This window comes from Puma concolor, chromosome C2, assembly GCF_028749965.1.
Source record: "Puma concolor isolate L17-30 chromosome C2, mPumCon1.1.hap2, whole genome shotgun sequence".
Taxonomy (NCBI): Eukaryota; Metazoa; Chordata; class Mammalia; order Carnivora; family Felidae; genus Puma; species Puma concolor.
In genome coordinates, this window is record NC_141675.1 from 10,244,187 (window position 1) to 10,266,104 (window position 21,918).

General features: G+C 42.1%; 2 protein-coding genes across 3 annotated transcripts in view; both read right to left on the reverse strand.

Moving 5' to 3' along the window:
- Window positions 1-10,880, reverse strand: part of CCDC13 (coiled-coil domain containing 13) — a 53,403-nt gene extending 42,523 nt beyond the window's left edge. Inside the window, exon 1 of one of the 2 annotated variants that reach the window (XM_086720557.1) lies at window positions 10,805-10,880. The gene's annotated coding sequence lies outside the window, so the exon portion shown is untranslated. The remainder of the gene's footprint in view (window positions 1-10,804) is intronic. The other variant, XM_086720556.1, reaches the window with a different exon arrangement.
- A 7,738-nt stretch (window positions 10,881-18,618) lies between these two features.
- On the reverse strand, window positions 18,619-21,454 carry HIGD1A (HIG1 hypoxia inducible domain family member 1A). Its single transcript, XM_025913051.2, has 3 exons — window positions 21,309-21,454; window positions 20,303-20,437; window positions 18,619-19,633 (listed from the first exon to the last, which is right to left on the reverse strand). Exons 1-3 carry the CDS (start codon window positions 21,403-21,405, stop codon window positions 19,584-19,586), a joined length of 282 nt encoding a protein of 93 aa, XP_025768836.1. The 5' UTR covers window positions 21,406-21,454; the 3' UTR covers window positions 18,619-19,583.
- Between the last annotated feature and the right edge of the window lie 464 nt (window positions 21,455-21,918).

A 21,918-nucleotide genomic window follows, 5' to 3' on the forward strand; every position in this document is an offset into this window, starting at 1 on the left:
GCCCTTGACCTGCTCTGAAGGAGGTAACCTCTAAGTCTTAGGTATATCCTGCCTGGCAATAAAGCCTTTCTTTACCTGGGCTTGGGCCACTCAAGATGGCCTATGCTAACAATGTGATTTTATGATGGAGACCTTGGGCCATGCCATATCAGCTTTACCTCTGGAAGGGTGGGAAATTGAGTGACTAAGGTCAGCCATGTATGCAGTCAGCCATGCGTGTGTGACTGACCCCCAGTAAAACCCTGGACCCCAAGGCTTGGGTGAGCTTCCCTGGCTTGCAATGCTCCATGCATGTTGTCATGCATTGTTGCTGGGAGAAGCAAGCACTGTTCCTGAGACTCCACTGGGAGAGGACAACTGGAAGCTTGTGCCTTGTGTCTCTTGGACTCTGCCAAATGTGCCTTTTTCCTTTGCTGATTTTTATCTGTACTCTTTCATCAGAATTAACTGTATAACAGCTTTGCTGAGTTCTGTGAGTGCTTCTATCAAATCATGGAAGCTCAGGATAGTCTTGGGGACCCTCAAACTACAGGAACCCCTGGACACCTCTGCTGAATGTGTGACAGCCATAGATGAGCCTCTGCTCAGACTTCATTAAACAAGCAGACAAGCAAAAGGGTTTTTACAGGGGGCTCAGTCACACAGGCACGGCTGACTGTCTGCACAGCTGACCATAGTCACTCAATTCCCCGTTCCATCTTTTGGGACACGTAGGGATATAATGTAACTTAACAATCAGACTCAATGTTATATAAACAGGAAAATCAGACTTTTTCTGTAAAGGGCCAGATAGTAAATATTTTAGGCTTTGTGGGCCATATGGTTTCTGTTACAAGTATTATATTCTGCTGTTGTAATGGAAAGCAGCAATAGACAAGACAGAAATGAGTGGGTGTGGCTGTGTTCCAATAAAACTTTATTACAAAAATAGGCAGTGAGCTGGATTTGGACTGTGCGCCTTAGTTTGCCAACCCAATTTAGGAGAATTTCACCTGAAAAAGTGCCTAGAGATTGAAGAAAACCCTACTGAGCCTATTATTTGAAAATATAACTGGAGAGTTTAAAAATAAGTTTATCCTGTGATTCCCTATTTTTTGTAGATTATAAGAAGGGACCATCATATACTTCATTTTCCAAATTGGGTCACCTTGGAGAGTGAAAGGAAGAGCTATTAATAATCATTCTAGGTCAACAGCAACTTGGAAAAGCAACTTGGAGGCTGTGACTAGCATATAAAACAGCGGTTCCCACCCCTGCTACACACTGAAAACACCCGGAGCTTTTAAGATACTGGTGCCTGGGTCCCCCACCCAGGGATCCTGATGTCATTGGTCAGGGTGCAGCCTGGATGTTGGACACTGCTGGTCTGGGCTACCGTACAAGTAGCTTGGCCCAAGCTGAGACAGCACCTGAGTTTCAGGGTGAACTTGCTCTATACCAGCTGTGTGAGTTAGAAAGTTTCTAGGGGCACCTGGGTGGCTCAGTTGGTTAAGCGTCTGACTTCGGCTCAGGTCATGATCATGGTCCGTGAGTTCGAGCCCCGCGACGGGCCCTGTGCTGATGGCTCAGAGCCTGGAGCCTGCTTCGGATTCTGTGCCTCCCTCTCTCTCTGACCCTCCCCCCATTCATGCTCTGTCTCTCTCTGTCTCAAAAATAAATAAACATTAAAAAAAAAAGAAAGAAAATTTCTAGACCTCTTTGGGCCTCAATCCCTCTTCAGTAAGCAGGAGATGAGAAGGAGACCATAGATGTGCTGTAAGGGGCAAATGCAAATTGGGTGGTGGTGCATGAAGGTACTTTGTCAGCTATGCATGGTAGGAACAAAATACTATTTTTTTCTCCCTTTCTGGTGGTCTGTCTTGGGGAATCCCTTCCTCCTTCTCTTGCCCCACATACAGAGGCTTCCAGGCCCTCACAGTGATTCTTGTGACCCATTAGCAGAAAGCCTTCTTGGGCTACTGGGCCCACAGTGACCCAGCCCCATGACATAGCTCCCTCTAGCCTCCACAGCCACTCCTTCACATCACAAGGTCACCTCCGCACCTTATCTCCTGCCCGCTCACTCCAGTATCCCCCTGGTACCTCCCCATCTCTCTGGCTGCCTGCCTCCCACCTTCCCTGGGCCTTGTCTGGGTACTTCTAACCTATACTGCACCTGATCATTTGGGATCTTTTTAAACCAGATCTGAGTGGCTCCTGCCTTTCCAAGACCCGGCCAGGACTCATGGAGGGCACTCTGGCTGGTCTGAGAGCTGCATCCATCCCACATTTTTCTTTAACTTGCTCAGAATGCTCCGTGAGGATTTGAATTTGTTGTCAACATTCAAACATCTGTAGGGGCGCCTGGGTGGCTCAGTCGGTTAAGCGTCCAACTTCGGCTCAGGTCATGATCTTGCGGTCCGTGAGTTCGAGCCCTCTGTGCTGACTGCTCAGAGCCTGGAGCCTGTTTCAGATTCTGTCCTTCTCTCTCTGACCCTCCCCCGTTCATGCTCTGTCTCTGTCTCAAAAATAAATAAACGTTAAAAAAAATAAAAAACATTCAAACATCTGTAGATTTCAAGTAAATCCAGATTTCCAGCTTCTTTTTGACAAGTTTACAGGTTTGGCCATGCTGGGTCCCTAGCCTTACATGGATAGCAGCTTCTTAGCAGAAGGAGTTCCCTCTGGGCAGGCTATGCTCTTTCCACTCAACACCATCCCTACCACTCCCAGATGCTGCAGCCGGCACATCCACATCGGCTGTCTGGTATCATTGCTTATAAATGGTGTTCTTTCTCTCACACCTGCTGGATTCACTCACTTTCATTTCCCATCAGTCCTTGAGGAGTTTGGTTTTGTAACTCCTCCCAGTGCTCAAGCCTGGAGGCATCTCAGAGGCTTGTTTCAGCCACTCTACCTTCCTGGGATGCCTTCCTCCCCAGGCTCTTCCCTCCTTGCCTCTCCTCTTTCCCCAAAACTCCTGTTTAGCTTGAAGATTCCCTGGAGACACTCTGTAGACTCCTAGAGTCCCTTGGGCATCCTTTGATCACTAAATTTACCTTAATGCATTATAATTATCTATGGCTTTATTTCTATTCCTTTTTTTTTTTTAATTTTTTTTTCAACGTTTATTTATTTTTGGGACAGAGAGAGACAGAGCATGAACGGGGGAGGGGCAGAGAGAGAGGGAGACACAGAATCGGAAACAGGCTCCAGGCTCCGAGCCATCAGCCCAGAGCCCGACGCGGGGCTCGAACTCACGGACTGCGAGATCGTGACCTGGCTGAAGTCGGACGCTTAACCGACTGCGCCACCCAGGCGCCCCTATTTCTATTCCTTTTATAAGAGGACTCTTAAGGGCAGGGATCTTAGGTCTTATTTCCTAATTTTCAGCATCTTTCCCAGAATGGGCCTTCAATTAATATTTTAGAATTGTCACTGAATATAGCAGGTGCTCAAAGATGAAAGAAAAAAAATGGATGAATGATACAGAGAGCAAACTGGTAGTTGCCAAAGAGGAGGGGGTGGGAGACGGGTAAAATGGGGGAAAGGGAGTGGGAGTTACCGGCTTCTAGTTATAGAATGAATAAGTCACAGGATGAAAGGCACAGCATAGAGAATATAGTCAATGGTACTGCAACATTGCTGTAGGTGACAGATGGTGGCTACCCTCATTGTGGTGAGTACAGCATAACATAGAGATGTGGAATCACTATATTGTACACCTGAAACCATTGAAACATTGTGTGTAAACTCTACTTCAATTAAAAAAAATTTTTTTTAATGTTTATTGATTTTTGAGAGACAGAGCACAAGCAAGGGCGGGGCAGAGAGAGAGGGAAACACAGAATCCGAAGCAGGCTCCAGGCTCTGAGCTGTCAGCACAGAGCCCAGTGCAGGGCTTAAACCCATGAACCATGTGATCATGACCTGAGTCAAAGTCAGACGCTTAACCTGAGCCACCCAGGTGCCCCTACTTCAATTTTTTTATATAAAAAAAACTTAAAAAATGAATGAGTAAATAAATGAATAAAGAATAACTTGTAGGGGTGCCTGGGTGTCTCAGTCGGTCGAGCATCCGACTTCGGCTCAGGTCATGATCTCATGGGATGATAATCATTATATACTTCACAGGGTGGCTGTAGGGATTAAATGAGAGAATGCATGGAAAGTGTGTATTACAGTGCCTGGCATGTGACCACTCCTGACAGTTTAGCTATTATCATCTTTCTCATCGTATGAGATGGGGTGTCCTCAACCCAGTCAAGTCTGTGGGAGACAGACAGCATGTCTGCACCGACGGGGCACCTTTGGTCTACATCAGCCGCCAGGGCATTAGCATCTGCTCTGTCAGGGATTTGGATGTCGTTGGTCTGGGCTGTGGCCTCGGCATCTGTCTATTTTTATTTATATTTTAAATTTTATTTATTTTTTGCATCTATTTTTAAAGTGTCCCAGGTGAGTCTAATGATGAGTGAGGCCTGAGAATAAGGGGGGGGGGGGGGGGCAGGTGCTCTGAGAGGCTGGGAAAACCTGCAGGAGAGGGAGGCACTGAGTCAGCCTGAAGTTGAGTGCTAAAGAATCTGGCTCCAGTGGAAGAAGAGGGCGCCAGGGGTGGGGGGCAGAGGGCTGTCCTGTCAAAAGAAGAGCATTTGCAGAGAGAATGTGATGAGTGTGGGGAATCGAGAAAGGCTCAGGATGGACAGAGGGCAGCGCAGAGGTTTGGGGAGGGACTGGAAAGAAGGCCTTATCTGGCTCAACTAAGGAGCCTGAACTTCAACCTGAAGATGATGGGGATGTTTAGAGGATGCACACAGGATCGCACTTGCATTTTGTGAAGCTGGAGGCAAAGGGGCCTAGTTGGGAGGATGCTTCCGGGAAGGAACGTGGTCCTAAATCAAGGCTGCGGCAGTGGGGATGGAGAATGGGGAACGGGAATGATGCCGAAATGGAAGAAATGTGAGGCAAGTGTGCAGGAGAGAAGGAGAGGGGAGTCTAGAAGGTTTGGGTTTGAGTGGCTGGGGAGATGGTTATTCCAGGCAGAGGAGTTTTCCAAGCTGCTGGCAAGCCCAGTCCCAGGCACTGCTGAGTTTGAGACTCCCTAGGCTTTCCACATGGAGATGCTGGGTGGGCCTGGGGCTCAGAAGGGCATCCTGACCTGGGGCCTCAGGTGGCCAAGACAGGGGTGTGGACAAAGCACTATGGGGAAAGGGTGAGCAGGAGGCTAGGTAGGAGGTGGGAGAGAGAAGGGGAAGATGGAGGAAGAAAAGATGCTGGGAGCAGATAAGAGGTGAGCAGATATTATTAGGCAGAGAGGGGAACAGATGGGTGAGTCTGAAGAAAGAAGAGGCAGGGTGGACTGATCAGGGCGGAGGCTGGGGTGGCAGGAAGCTGCAGATAGGGGCAACTGAAGGGTGGATGCCAGGAACCTTCTGAGATGGGCCCTGACCACATTCTTCTTTCCCTTCCTAAACAATTTAATTGCAAATCAAGGTAGATCCTTGACCAAAGACAACATGGATCTAAGCAGGGGATGCTGATTCCCAGGAAACGGAAAGGAAAACTTTTACTTTTGAAAAACAAAAGAAGTAATGCTAAAGCTAAATTTTTCAAAACACCCGTTGGCCCTGCCTGATTCCTGACTACTTCATGACAGTGTGGTTGGTGTATATTAAAAGCAGGAACAAAGATATGCCTGCCGTTTATATTTGGGGGGGTCCAGATGAAAGACTGGAAGACTTCTGTCACCTTCCACCTACCCTCACAGTATAGAAACTGTCATGTTCATCTCTGAATCTTGTCTCTGCAGCACAAGGCAGCATGGGTATGCAGTGGGTGCTAAATGAACATTTATGCCATGAATGAATAAAGGAACCACAGCAGCAATTTCGGCTTTAGAGCAAACAGCACTAAAGACACTCAACTTGATTTCCTTTGCTCGTGTAGGATGTGGGTCAGAAGATCATTCGGCAAATATTTATTGGCATATGAATAGCTCTCTCCTCATGGAGTTTCTAGTCTGGTGGAGGAGACAGACATTGATCAAATGATCACATAAAAAAGCATAAAATGATAATTGTGATGTTCTGAAGGAGATACATAGCGCTGATAGTCTCTATCAGAGAGTTTGATATAGCCTGGGGGAATCCAGGAGAGCAATCCCAAGGAAGTGAGCTGCGACCGGAAGTATGAGTAGGAGTTAAGTAGAGGAAGAGCATTTGGGACAGAGGCACAGCATGTGTAAAGGCTCTGTGACAAAATGAAAAATGGCAATGCCTCTAATGGTCAGTGCCCTCTACTCCCCCTGCATAGGTAATCCATCAGCAAATTCTCTTGGTCTACATTCAGAATATACCCAGAATCTGAACACTTCCCACCTCTTGATCCTTACTGTAGCCTCCTAATTCATGTCCATACATCTGCCCTTGCCCTCCACCCCATGGTCTTTTCTCAACACATCAGCCAGAGAAACCCCGTTAGTAGGTAAGTCGGACCATGCTCACCTCAGCATAAAAACAGGGCCCAGTGTAATCTGGTTCCCCTTGCAAACCATCTTTCATTATCAAGAATGCATCAAACTCACAGACTTCCACGCTGGCTGTTCCTCTGCTGAAATGTTCTTCCCAGGATATTTACATTTAGTTCCAGGATTTTTGTTGTTTTTGTTGATTCTTTGGGATTATCTACATAGACAATCAGGTCATCTGAGAACAAGACAGTTTTATTTCTTCCTTTTCAACCTGTAATGGTTACTTTTCCTCTCTCATTGCCAGACAAGTAGACAGGTGTCTACTCAAAGGGGATGTTTTCAGGGAGACCTTCCCTGACCACCCTACCTAATAATGCATTCCCTTCCCTTGCTTCCACCCCTTGAACTCCCTCTCCCCTGCCCAGATTTATTTTTCTCCATCACATTTCTCACCATCTGATATACAGAACATTTTACCTACTTATCACCTATGTTCTCCAACTAGCTTGTAAGCTAAGAGTGTACATTTTAATCTATTTTGTTCATTACTGTACTGCAGACCTGTTACGGTATTTAGCACACAGTAGGTGCTCAGTAAATATTTCTGGAACAAATGAATGAATTTGACCTCCCTTAGTCCAACCATCTTTGGTAACCAGCTGCTGTATCTGTGAATATGCTACTCGCATGTAATTGTAACAAATGTTTAGAAAGCATTTCTTTAAAATCCATCTTAATAACATTTGTGCCTTCTACATGCGGTGCTCTGAGGGCATGACCAGTCGTCTTGCTACTTGCTCTGGACTTGAGTAGTAGAAGCAAAGGTGCAGAGGGTTTCAAAAGTTAAAGCTGAGCAGAAACTTCTGACATGTAAAGAGTTTTAGAAGTTATCATTCCTATCCTCACAATAAGAAAAAGATCTAAACTAAAAATCAACAACTGGAAATCAGTGGAACTTAGAATCCTTAGACAATTGAGGTCACAGGGCAAAGTACTGCCCTGAATATTGGAGAGTCAGGTGAATACAGAGAATCACAGTTTACTGGAGCAGAAGCCTGCAGCTAGAGTCAATATCGGTAGAAACACTAATCTCTACCTGATGAATTGCTGACGACCCTGTGTGGCTTAGGTTGCAGTTTTAAAACTCCTCGGGGTTCAGCCCTCATAGTTTTGTGATTTTTATCTCCAGGAACCCTACCAGATTCTCACTGTGAAAAACAGAGGGAAATCTGCTCCTGTTTCTGACAACGGAAGAGGAAAAGTAACAATTAAAGATTGGAAAGAAAAAAATAAAACTGTCTTCTTCTCAGATGACATGATTGGTTATGTAGAAAATCTCAGAGAATCAACAACAAAAACAAAATCCTGGAACCAATAAGCAATTATAGCAAGGTCGTGGGACAGAGGTTAATATACAACAGTCGATTGCTTTTCTACCTACCAGCAAACAGCACCTAGAAATTGAAATTTAAATGCAACACCATCTACATTCACATTAAACCATGGAGCTACTTAAGTATACATCTAACACGTATATGTAAATATGTAGATGTACATAAATGTATGCATATAAAAAATATATGTATATAAGTATATGTAAAAAATCTGTATGAGGAAAACTAGAAAACTCTGATGAAAAGAAATCAAAGAAGAACTAAATAAATATTCCATGTTCATGGACAGGAAGACTCAATACTGTTAATAATGTCAATTCTTCCCAACTTGATCTGTAGTTGCAACTATAGGTCCCAATCAAAACCCCAGCAAGTTAATTTGTGGATACTAACAAAGTGACTCTAAAGTTTATATGAAAAGGCCTAGAATAGCCAACACAATATTGAAGGAGAAGAACAAAACTGGAGGACTAATGCTACCCAACTTTAAGACTTCCTATAAAGCTATAGAAATTAAAACAGTGTGGTATTGGGGAAAGAACACACAAATACATCAATGGAACAGAACATAGCCCAGAAATAGACCCCGACAAATAGATTCAACTGATCTTTGAAATGAAGCAAAGGAAATTCAATGAAGAAAAAAGTCTTTTTAACAAATGGTGTTGGAACCACTGGACATCATGTGCAACAAAAGAAATCTAGACACAGACCTTACACCTTGCACAAAATTACATCAAAATGGGTCATAGACCTAAATGTAAAATGTAAATGTAAAACTAAAAAAACACTAGAAGATAATATAGGAAAAAAATCTAGATGGTCTTGGGTTTGGCAATGAGTTCTAAGATACAATACCAAAAGCACGATCCATGAAAGAAAAAAACTGATAAGTTGGACTTCATTAAAATTAAAAACTTCTGCTCCGCAAAAGACACTGTTAAGAGAATGAAAAGACAAGCCACAGTCTGGAAGAAAAACTTTGACTGCAGAACACATATCTGATAAGGGACTGTATCCAAAATATACAAAAGAACTCTTAAATTCAACAATATGACAACCCAATCAAAAAGGGAGCAAAAGATCTGAACATACATTTCACCAAAGAAGATATATAGATGGCAAATAAGCATATGAAAAGATGTTCAGTATCATATGTCATTAGGGAATTGCAAATTAAAACAACAATGTGATACTACACATCTATTAGAATGGCTAAAATCCAAAACACTGACAACAGTAAATGTTGGTAAGGATATGAAGCAGCAGAAAACCTTATTCATTGCTGGTGGGAACACAAAATGGTACAGCTATTTTGGAAGACAGTTTGGCAGTTTCTTGCAAAGCCAACCATGTCGTACCAAATGATCCAAAAATCATTATTTACCCAAATGATTTGAAAACTTGTGTCTACACGAAAACCTGTAAGTGAATATTTATAGTAGCTTTATGCGTAATTACCTAAAATAAAGAGCAACCAAGATATCCTTCAATATGTGAATAAATAAACCGGTACAACTATACAAGGGAATGCTATTTAGGGATGAAAAGAAATGCGTTATCAAGCCATGAAAAAACATGAAGGAAAGTTAAATGCATACTGCTAAGTGAAGAAGCCAGTGTGGAAAGGCTACATTCTGTATGATTCCAAGTGTATGACATTCTTAAAAAGGCAAAACTGTAGAGAAGTAAAAAGATCAGTGGTTGCCAGGGGTTGGGGAGAGGGGAGGAGGGATGAACAGTGGAGTACAGGGGGTTTTCAGGGGAGTGAAACTTTTCTGTAGGATACTTTAATGGTGGATACATGATATTATGCATTTGGCAAAATCCATAGAACTGTACAACACACACACACACACACACACACACACACACACACAACCCATTAATGTAAACCATGGATTTTTTAACTTAATAATAACAGATAGCTTTATCAGTGGTAACAACTAATATGCAACACTAATGCAAGATGTTAATAGTGGGGAAAGGGAGGAGGAGTATATAGGAACTCTCTGTATTTTCTGTTCAGTGTTTCTGTAAATCGAAAACTGCTCTAAGAAATAAAGCCTATTAATTAGTTTTTGTTTTTGTTTTTAAGTTAGGGCTAAGTCTACATGGAAGGAAGTCTGACTCAGGAAAGACTGGCAGCCAAGGGCTGGGGAGAGTGGCACCCACCCATTACTCTACTTTCTGTAGCAAAGCAAAGATCCCAGAGGACAGAGACCAGTGATGAAGGGCTGAGGCCCCTTCCAGGCATGAGCCTCCTCTGGCCCTACCAGACTCCGTCTCGCCCCCCCCCCCCCCCGCCTTTATTATGTTAGCCTAGTGTATTCCTAGCAACAGCCTAGGGTCCTGGGGGTGGAGAGAAGAAGCCCAAGAGATTGGGCGCCCTGTACACCCGACTGTCTCAGGTAGCATCAATGCAGGGATCGGTTTGAGGTGGGGTGGGGTGCAAACGTCTGGTTCCCCGGGCGGGAGTCCCGCTCTGAGGGGACTCTCTCGTTGGCTCGGCCCCGTGGGGGGGAGGGGGGGGCTGGCCCTGACTCGGGAATATGCTGGAAGTGGATGCCACCAAGTCGCGTAGTTCCCATTCCGCCTCTCGGTACTTGTGCGGCAGGGCTCCGTAGCAGATACCAGGATAGTGCGCTGGTCAGACGGACCTGGGCCGGACTTCTGACCATGCCACCTGCTGTGTGACTGTGGGCAGGTGACCCACCCTCCGAACCTCACTAACCCCTGTACTGCATGGGAACTACGTGTCTGCCTGGAGAGGGAAGAGGGCTGTATGTGGAGACTCACAGAATGAAGTGGGGCGAGACCTCGCTCGCCACGCGTGCAGGGAGGGTCAGGCCAGGGGCAGGTCAGGGCGCCCGGGCGAGCGCGTGCGCTCCGGCGCGGGTCCGGACCCCCCAGTGGCTGTGGGCTCCCCTGGCTTCTGCCTGGGACTTCCGTCCTTCCCCACACTTACAGCGGTCACTGCGCTCCTCACTTTTAGGGCCGCAGCGGCTTGGCCTCTTCTGGACGCCTGCACGCGCTGCCCCGACAACCGTCACCAGGGAAACCAGAAACGCTCTAGTGAGTGACGTCACCACGTGTCTACGGAGGCCGAGCGGGCGCCCGGAGTTGGAAAAGTGAAGAAGGCGGAGGTGGGGCGGGTTGAAGCAGTTTGGGGAAAAGAGCGGTGGGCTGGGTGGGAAGAGGCTTCCTGTGCCTGAGACTTTAAAGTTGGCTCAGTCGTCCGATTCTGGAAGGTAGGTTTTAAAAGTTTCGTGGGCCAAGCATTCTACGCAGAGATACACAGCCCTGCAAGAGAGTTGAAAAGTGAATGGCCCACCACGAAACTTGACACGTTCACAATGTCTTTGGAAAATGTTGGGGAGGGGCACTTGGGTGGCCCAGTCGGTTAAGCGTCTGACTTAGGTTCAGGTCATGATCTCACAGTTGTTGAGTTCCAGCCCTGCATCAGGCTCTGTGCTAACAGTTTGGGGAGCCTGGAGCCTGTGTCTTCGGATTTTGTGTCTCTCACCCTCTCCGCCCCTCTCTGCTCACACTCTGGTTCTCTCTTTCAAAAATAAGTGAACATTAAAAAAGAAAAAAGTGTGGGGGAAAATTGTGTTGTGGTAGTGAAAAAAGCGGGACGCAGAATAGTAATTGCTAAATAAACTTGTGTTTTTTTCAAACACAAACAAGTCTGGGAGGAAAATATAGAAATATTTTTTAAAAATGGTTATTTTTGGGTGGTGAAATTACAATGCTGTTTTTATTTTTGCACCTTTGGGCATGTTAAAAATAATGAACATGGTCTATTTTCATCGTGGAAAAACACTTGTTTTTTTTTTTTTTTAAGTCACTGCCCAATATAAGTCGGAGGCAAATTTATATGAAAGAAGGTTCAAGGATGCTTTCTAAATATTTATTCAGGCCTTTATAATTTGAAAATCATCAGACATGTCATAGTTGCTTTTCTTGCTTTTTTTCCCCCCATGAGGCATTCACCCTCAGAGACCTGCATGGACATGTGGCACCAGACCACCTTTTGCAACATCAACCAGAAGAATATTGACAGGATATAATCCATCTATCTTTTCATGTTTTATTTGTATTCATGTTTCTGGTGTATTTTCTTCTATTCGATTTTACAACATTGGTGGTAGTTTGCATATCCACCACCACAGTCAGGATATTGAACCTTCATTCACCGCAAGGATCCCTCTCTTGGGCTTTTATAACCACACTCACATCCCTTTCCCACCTTCCAGTCCCTAAACCCTGGTAACCACTGATCTGTCTTTTCTAAAATGTTGTCATTTCAACAATGTTATATAAATACACAGTATCTAACTTTTGGGGACTGACTTTTTTACCCAGAATAATTCTTTGGAAATTCATCCAAGTTGTTTTGTGTATCAATACTCTGTTCCTTTTTATTCTGAGTAGCTTTCTACGGTATGGATATGCCAGTTTAACCATTCACCCACTGAAAGATTTCTAGGCTGTTTCCAGTGTGGGGACATTACAAATAAAGCTGATACAAACATTCATGTACAGTTTTGTATATGAATTTTTCATGTACAGTTTGGCTAAGGAATATAAAATGGTGCGGCCTCTATAGAAAAGTTTGTCAGTTCCTCAAGAAGTTAAATGATCCAGGAATTTCACTTCTGGATATATACCCAAAATATGAAAGCAGGGCCTCAAACAGATATTTGTACACCCATGTTCATAGCAGCACTATTCAGAATAACCCAAAGGTGGAAACAACCCAAATGTCCATCAACAGATGAATGGATAAACAAAATGTGGTCTATCCATACAGTGGAATATTATTCAGACATAAAAAGGAAAGAAATTCTGACACTTGCTACAGTATGGATGAACCTTGAGAACATTATGCTAACATGAAATGGACCAGGCATAAAAGAACAAATATTGTAGGGGCGCCTGGGTGGCGCAGTCGATTAAGCGTCTGACTTCAGCCAGGTCACGATCTCGCGGTCCGTGAGTTCGAGCCCCGCGTCGGGCTCTGGGCTGATGGCTCGGAGCCTGGAGCCTGTTTCCGATTCTGTGTCTCCCTCTCTCTCTGCCCCTCCCCCGTTCATGCTCTGTCTCTCTCTGTCCCAAAAATAAATAAACGTTGAAAAACAAAACAAAACAAAACAAGAACAAATATTGTAGAATTCCATTTATTTTAGGTACCTAGAATAGGCAAATTCATAGAGACAGAAAGTAGAAGAGATGTTGGCAGGGGAGAGGGGAAGAGGGAAATGAGGGTTATCGAAGGGTGTTAAGTTTCTGTTTGGGATGATGAGAAGGTTCTGAAGGCAGATGGTGGTAATAGCTGCACAGCATTGTTAGGTGTACTTAGTGTCCATGAGTTGTATACTTAAAAATTGTTAAAATGGTAAATTTTGTTATGTATATGTTACAACAAATTGTTTTTTACTTTTTTCATTTTATTTTTTATTTTTTAAGATTTACATCCAAATTAGCATACAGTGAAACAATGATTCCAGGAGTAGATTAATGCCCCTTACCCATTTAGCCCATCCCCCCTCCCACAACCCCTCCAGTAACCCTCAGTTTGTTCTCCATATTTAGGAGTCTCTTCTGTTTTGTCCCCCTCCCTGTGTTTATATTATTTTTGTTTCCCTTCCCTTGTGTTCATCTGTTTTGTCTCTTAAAGTCCTCATATGAGTGAAGTCATATGGTTTTTGTCTTTCTCTGACTGCCTAATTTCACTTAGCATAATCCCCTCCAGTTCCATCCACGTAGTTGCAAATGGCAAGATTTCATTCTTTTTGATTGCCGAGTAATATTCCATTGTATATATATACCACATTTTCTTTATCCATTCATCCATTGATGGACATTTGGGCTCTTTCCATACTTGGGCTATTGTTGATAGTGCTGCTACAAACATGGGGTGCATGTGTCCCTTCGAAACAGCCCACCTGTATCCCATGGATAAAAGCCTAGTAGTACAATTGCTGGGTCATAGAATAGTTCTATTTTTAGTTTTTTGAGGAACCTCCATACTGTTTTCCAGAGTGGCTGCACCAGCTTGCATTCCCATGTTACAACAAATTAAAAAAAAAAATCAGTTGCACAGATTTCTGTGGGTCTAACCACTTTTTTCTAATCCCTAAAAATTAGGTCCTTCCCACAGTTCCATACAGCTCCAACTATAAAGTAGGACCTTTATCTATGCTTATTTATTTTTTAAAAGATAATCATAAGGCCACCAAATAGATTTTCCTGCACTGAAATTATATGCTTGCTCCCACAAATCAGTAAATATAGCATAAGCAGACAGTGATCCTCTTCTTACTATGAGAAGCAAAGTTGAATTGAATATCAGAAGAAGTACCTGGGTTTCTAACTCTCTGACATGAGTCAAGTCACAAACATCAACTTTCTTCTTAAAATAACAGTACTGGGGCACCTGAGTGGCTAAGCAGCTGCCTCTTGATTTTGGCTCAGGTTATGATCTCATGGTTCATGGTTTTGAGTCCCGAGTCCAGGTCCACGTTGACGTGGAGCCTGCTTGAGATTCTTTCTCCCTCTCTGCCTGTGCTCTCTCAAAAGAAATAAACTTTATAAAATAATTACAATAGTACTGCTTATTACCATGATAATCAAATAGGTCATGAATGTTCTTTGTAAACTGTGAAATACTCTTCAGGTGTATTATTACATATTTAGCTGTTTTTGCCTCAAAATGGAAGCAAGCTTTGCTGCAGCTTAAAACTAAGGCTCCATTAGGCTCTATGCATTTCAGACCTCTCCAATTATGGACTTCAGCTTTGCAGATCCAAAATCTGATTTGGTCATTATACCATAAATGTCTCTTGGGGTTGGACTTAACAGCAGTCATGGTATTAAGTGACTGACATGTAAACCAGAACACTAAGCCACTAGTTTACGTTGGGGAATTGTGACCCATATCCAGGGCCCCTCCCTTCCCAGAATCAGACACCCACGAAACCAAACGAGTCATCAGAAAGATATTGGGAGCATGGATTCAAAGCAACCAGAAGCAAACTACCTTGAGATATTTTTAACACTCATCACGATCAGGAGCCTCCTCCCCACCACCCCCCCCCCCCCAGATAAAAATTGTTCATTTTCTCCAGGTTCAAGATCCTTCTGGCTGGAAGGTGCTGTCTCTTCAACTCACCATGGATTTGGGCTTCCTTTGTTGGCTACCAGCTCTCATAGACTCCCCCTAGTACATTTTTGTTTTAGCATAACACCATTTTGGCTATTCAAGTCTTAGTGTTTGTATGTATGGTGATCTCACCCATCATATGCTGATTTTATTAGGAAACTCAATGTTCTGCCAAGATTCAGTAGTCCTTGCTTCCAAGGGATCTCTCTGATGGATGAGATCTACCCGGCTCCCCTCCAAGCCTTCAACACAATGTATTGGTAATATATTTTTATATTTTACCCCACATTTCTCAATTTCACTCTTAGCTCATATCATGGTCTTTCATAAACACTTGAATGAGTCACCTGGTCTCAGTAATTATCGTTTTTTTCCTATTGCTTAGGTCCCCAATGCCTTGTGTACTTACTAGTTTTTAATTTACCACCTTCACAGTAAAGACTATTTATATGGGGGGATTTCTTCATCTTTCTTCTCATAAAGGCCAAAACAAATACTGAGAATTTTCATATATGAAGAAACCTGAGGAAGAAGCAGCTATGGAATATTGGCGGGGGAAATGGACCTCAGACCTAATTGGGTAATGAATGTGTATATGTGTGTGGTGGAAAGTGGAAATGAAGATAAGAACAATTATTTATTGAACAGTTATTACTTTATATACCTGCCTTCCCTTCCATCATGCAGTTTCTCCCTGTGACCAGGCTCTTGAGTTCTGGGTCATGCTCTGCCACTTTTCAGTTGTATGGCCTTGGGTAAATTACAGCTTTCCTTTCCTATGTTGGTAAAGTCAGGATAATACATACTTCTGCATTTTTGTGAAGAACTAATAGAAAAGACTATTGAAGCATTTAATACACAGCAAAGCAGTGCACAAAAGTATTATTATAGTGGAGCATGCATTGTGTTTTCAACTTGTCATGGCAAGATGTGAGAGAAAGGAAAGTCCACCGTGGCCTAGAGAGTTCAGAGAAGCTTTACCAAAATAGAATTTGGGTTAGGTCTTCATGGTGTGCACTTGAACTGCCTGGGACTGTGGAAAGGGAACATTCAGGAAACAGGTAAAGCGTGAGCAAAGATGGGGGCAGTGGTGAGCACAGGGCTTCAGCGCTGCTGGACGAGGTAGCAGAACAGGAGCTGAAGGGCCTAGGTTTAAAGTGGTACAACAGGAGAAAAAGGACAAATCTGAGTGACAGGAGACTCTGCTTACGAAAAATTGGCAGGATTTGGTGAGTGCTTTAACAGTGATAGAACAGGAGGAAGGGAAGACATTTTTAAGAGTTTGAGCCCAGGGTGTGACAGGGGGAGGTGGAGGGTGTCACTGACAGCAATGGGTGAGCCAGGAAGGGGCACCAGTGGGGAAGACGGCGAGTATGGCTGTGTGTGGGCTGAGTTTAGGTGATAGGCATGCAAGGCCTCTAGCCTTCTTCACTCTAGCTGAAAGGCACGATGGCATTTCCTCCTCACATGGTAAAATTTTAGTCCGTGACACTTCAGAGTTACACTGGGGACAGGAAAAAGACCAAACACCATTAGAAAAAGCTCAGAATACTACAGAGAGGACCTGTTCCTGGGTTCCTCTGAGGGGACCAACTGGACACTGATCTCTAACCCAGAACCATTTATCATATCACTGCTGAATTTAGGGAAAACTTTTCTAACTTTTGTCTTGCTAAGAACAAATTCTTTATTTCAAATAGGATCAAGTATATAAATAACTGACAGTTCTACTATTTGACACAAGAGAACTTTAAAATACCTTATGTTTATTCAGCTTTGTTCTGGCCTAGTAGGTATGTTACAATGGGCTGTAGGTTTACATGGGGATAGAGCCTATATTTCAAGCTCCTGAAACTCTCCAAGTAGCATTTCCTCATCTGTGAGGCAAGAGGCTTGCCCAGCATGACCAATCCCCTACTCCAAAATCCTGACTCTCTGATACAGAATCAGAGTGTACCTTGAAGATGTAAGTTCAAACTCTTACCACCAGATGTCACTGTTGCTCATTAGAAATAGATAACTCCAGGGGACAGCAGGATCATGAATGTAATAAAACCAAAACCTACTTATCCCAATTAGTTCAACATTTACTGAATACCTATATAAGCCAGGCACTAATGCCAGGTACTTTAGGTCATCGTGCCCTCAAAGAGACCAGAGGAGACACGGAAACAATCACTCATCAGCTCTCCAGTAACCTGCAACGTTAAGCCAAGGAATCTCAGTGAAAAATCAACATACCATTTCTTTTAGGTAAAACATTGATTCCTCAAGGATACTTTCTCTCACTCCAACCCCAGGTTAGGTCCCCCAACCTCGATGTTACTGCTGCAACCTATACCTAGCATTCATCATGCTTTTTTGTAATCACTTAATGGCAGCCTTCCCTGCTAGACTATAAATTGAGGGCAGGGCTCATGAATCTCCTGTCCTGCTGCATTCCCAAGCTTATCATAGTAACAAGGTAATAGCAATCATTTATGGAATATCAATGCATCAGGTGCTATGCTAGTCACCACTGCATTTAACCTTCCCAAAAATCCTAGGCCACTGATCTTGTCCCCATTTTACGGATGAGGAAACCATGGCTACTTGGCTAGTAGGTGGCAGAACCATGAATCCAGGACTGATGCAATAACACATAATACCACATTCATTTTAGCCACTGTTAAGACTTCCATTATTTGATGCCAACCTACTTATCCAGCTAATGTATCACTCTCTTCCTTGGATGAGCAACCCCACCCAATTACATAATGCTCAGTACCATTTCACACTTCACTCATTTGCCCTATCCTCTGGCATTGGTCTAGATCAACTTCTCTCAAGTGAGCATTTAGCTTAACAGAATCAATAATGTACTCATCTATTAGAACAATAATTTTCTGAAAATTGTTTCCAAATGTGTTCTTCTACAGAAGGCTTATCCTTCATGAAACAATTGTTAGGATTGCCTACCAGGATCTATGAGGTCTACTGGAACCTGAGAAAATAGTTCCTAGTAATAGCTTTTATTTTTAAAGCACTTTTTCACAGACTCATATAATGACCTATAAGCTACATAAGACTATATAAATTAACTAGTTCAACTTCTTATTTTATAGCTAAGATTGAGACAACTCAAAAAAGATTTGATCCAGGTTATACAGTCAGTGGTGAGTCAAGACCATGCTATAACCTCTTGTCTAATTTTATTAATTTAGGATAACTGCTGCCACTCCAGCATTGATTTCACAAAGGCCAACTTTCCTAATACCTGTTGGCACCCACCACTTAACTGCCCAGGTTCTAGTCCCAAACCAACAATCCTCTCTAGCTATGGGACCCTGGGTTGGATATTTATACTGTTCATGCCTCAGTCTCCTCCTGTTGAATAAGAATCATAGTTCCTATCTCTTAGGGTTGTTAGGAAACCTAAATGACATTATACATGAAAAGCACATAATAAATGTTCAATAAATGTAAACCATTATTCCTATTTAGTAAATATTTTTTAACCACAGTTCCTACCAAAGGTATAAGACATTCTCTCTTTTCTTGGAACTTGATCCTTGTGTTACTTTGAGGAATGATTTATTTTTTCCAAACTGAAAGAAATACAAGACGACTGATGTGTTCACTTACTTTAATAACACTACATTTACCATGTTATCACCATGGAATGTAAATTCAGGTTAGACAAGAAAATTCCACAAGTGCAATAAAGCATTCTAAAGTATACCAAAGTTTGTGTATAATGTCTGACCAAACCACCTTGCTGATAAATCACTAATCACTTCGATCATAGGTAATTTGTTACATCTATGATTCTTACAAAGAAAAATAAACAAATTTCATACATTTAAAAAGTATTTTTCATTTACCTTAGAATTAGTACTTAAAACACACATTTCTATTTCAAGATGACATTTAAAAATTATTCTAATACAATAGCATAAATAGAATTCTGCAATTATAAAAAAAGCTAAACTGGGACCCATACTTAAGTTATGCTCATGTTTACATATGATGCTGAAATAAATACTACTTCTAAGCAGCTGTTATCAGCTTTTTAGGTTTGGTTTAAACACACACACACACATGTTCATTTGTGGGGAAGCATATTCCATGCACTGCTCTGAAAGGGGTCTAAGAGCCAACCAGCCCTAAAAACTGAAGTACTCAACCAGTCTGCAAAACAGGCAGAAAAAAGTTAAACAGGATTCCTACATAACATCAAAAGCATGTGATAATCTGCAGCAACTGGGAGGACTTCAGGTTTGCCAAGTTGTTCTCTTTACAACTCATTTCATCAGAAGGCTTTAAGAAGATGCATGTTTTACCACTAACAAGTACATTTAAAAGTGACATATTTCTTTTGTGCTAATTTGACTCTCCGGAATGACCTAGCTAACTAGTCATTAGTAATTTGGTTACCAGGCAAACTGAGCCTGCAAGAAAGGAAAACAATATTTAAATTACCATGTTATTGTCTGACCCATTCAAACCATTTATTTGCAACATAAACATATAAATTCAACATGAGATGTCTGGAGCAAGCACCACCAACAAAACCAAGACAGCTGCTCGTCTTCTAAGGTTTAGGTTTTGCCCAGAATTCCTTATACATGGAATAGCCCATACCTAAAGAAAAAGAATGCTAGTTAAGCATTTAAATATTTCCCATGACATTAAGAAAATTGAAAACAGTTCATAAAATAGCTAAAAGTAGCATCCTGCTACCATGCGATATTTACAAGGGGAACAAGACCCTGAACTGCTTACACTCCTGCCTTCTTAAACTATTTACACTTCTAAAATTCTTTTATATAGTTTCCCAGGTAGCTCGGACTATTGAAATACTTGTTTTAAAGAACAATCAATGTTTATCTTACAACTTTAAAAGGAGTCACTCTTGCTACGTAACATCAAGTAAAGCCAATAAAAGAATGTAATACTTATATTAATAAAAATCTTTCCTATTGTCAAAAATTCAGTGAAATAGCAATCATATGTCTCTCCCAGATAATGGATCTTACTGGCAACCTATATACATATCTAGACTCCTCAGTGAAATTATAAGTTCCGTGATGCACAGAATTACCTTTTCTTTAAAATATTAGTAAGATATATTACAGACAGTAAAAATAGGTCACTACTTGAACTATTTTTATTAATCCAATTTTTATGTGAAAATAAATATAAGTGACATTTACAAACTACTTCAAAGTCAGCTACAAGCTGCCTTGTTTTATTTACAAAGAAATCTATTAATGGGAATTACAAACTTGAAAATTTCCTGTAGGAACCTACCAAGAGTCATTGCTCCCACAACAAAGCCTTGGGCTGCCACGCGCATGTGGATCAGATGAACAGACATTTTAGTATTTCCCCTGCTCTTCAATTTATATAGTCCATAGGCAACGATTGCTGCGAACCCTGCCATTCCTGTAAAACCAATCGTCACAAGCATGTCATGCAAGGGGGCAGGGAACCAAAATGACTTTACTGTCAATCAATGTACTTTTGACCATTTTTATAAGGATGCTTTATGAGATCATTAATTAACATACAAATTGAGTTTTTAATTTTCCCCCCTCAAAACCAAAACTCCTTAATTGGCAGCAAAATAGTAGCAGATTCAGAAAGTTAAGATCATCTTCAAAATGTGGGCTGTGGAGCCAGTAGATGCTTTAAGAGTGTCAAGGGAACTTTTACTTTCAGTCCTATTTCCCTTCCTGAAGGGAATCAGTTAATACAGCAGAGACTGTAATAAATCATAACTGTGAGTATAAGAGGTTTTTTTGAGTCTTGTGAGTGTTTCTAGCAAATCACTGGACTGAGGGTGATCTTCAGGTCCCCCAAAACAGTCATTGAAATAAGAAAGAGTCAATAAAAGAAGTCTGAATACACACAGAACTTTTTTTTTTTTTTTAATTTTTTTTTTCAACGTTTATTTATTTTTGGGACAGAGAGGGACAGTGCATGAACGGGGGAGGGGCAGAGAGAGAGGGAGACACAGAATCAGAAACAGGCTCCAGGCTCTGAGCCATCAGCCCAGAGCCCGACGCGGGGCTCAAACTCAGGGACCGCGAGATCGTGACCTGGCTGAAGTCGGACGCTTAACCGACTGCGCCACCCAGGCGCCCCTGGAAGAACTTTTTATAGAGAGTTCTATCAAGCCAGTCTTACATATTTCAACAACATATGAAAAAAATATATGAAAATAAATGCTTTCAGGATATGCTTGATGAACTGACCACATTTCTACTGCGCTAAAGCTTACAACAGACTGATTATTAGAACATCACAAGCTTACCGATGGGAACAAACGGTGCCTCCCTAGCTTTTCGGATAAGTTTAGATCCCTGATCTTCATCATATGAAGAAAGAGAAACATCTGTGCCGGTTGACATAGTGACTGAAGAATCTGAAAGAGAGTTTCCAGAGGTTCTGCAATTAAAAGGATCTAGAACACTGAATGGCTGGATGTACTTAAAATACTTAGTTTCCACATAAAAACCTAGTGTGTATCCACATGAAGTTTAAGAAGGATTTTTTAGAAACTAACTGTATTTTTAACCCATAGCTACCTTTAGGGAGGGCTGTAGTTATTCCCACCTACTGTTTGATGTTTATCCAACACAACCAATTCCTTTTTAGCACCACGTCACTGATAACAGTGAAAACTTTTTTTTAACTGAAATAACTTTTGTCAATTAAAATAGTAGCTATTAATTTTCTGGCTATTTTCACCCTTAATCAACTTCAACTTAACAACTTCACTCAAACCAAACCAATACTCCTTACTGCTTCTTCAAAACATGTTGAATATCCTACTAAGCACTTCTAAGTGTAATTTTCACTGCTTTCAACTGAGACTGACTTACTGACTCCAACATGCTACCTGGTTCAGTTCTCACCTCTGA

Excerpts from the sequence above, each read along its gene's own strand:
- HIGD1A (XM_025913051.2), bottom strand. The coding sequence starts at position 21,405 with ATGTCAACCGGCACAGATGTTTCTCTTTCTTCATATGATGAAGATCAG. Across the intron at positions 20,438-21,308 it reads GGCACCGTTTGTTCCCATCG|GAATGGCAGGGTTCGCAGCA; the intron begins GTAAGCTTGTGA and ends TTGGTTTTACAG. Across the intron at positions 19,634-20,302 it reads TGTGGGAGCAATGACTCTTG|GTATGGGCTATTCCATGTAT; the intron begins GTAGGTTCCTAC and ends CTTTTTCTTTAG.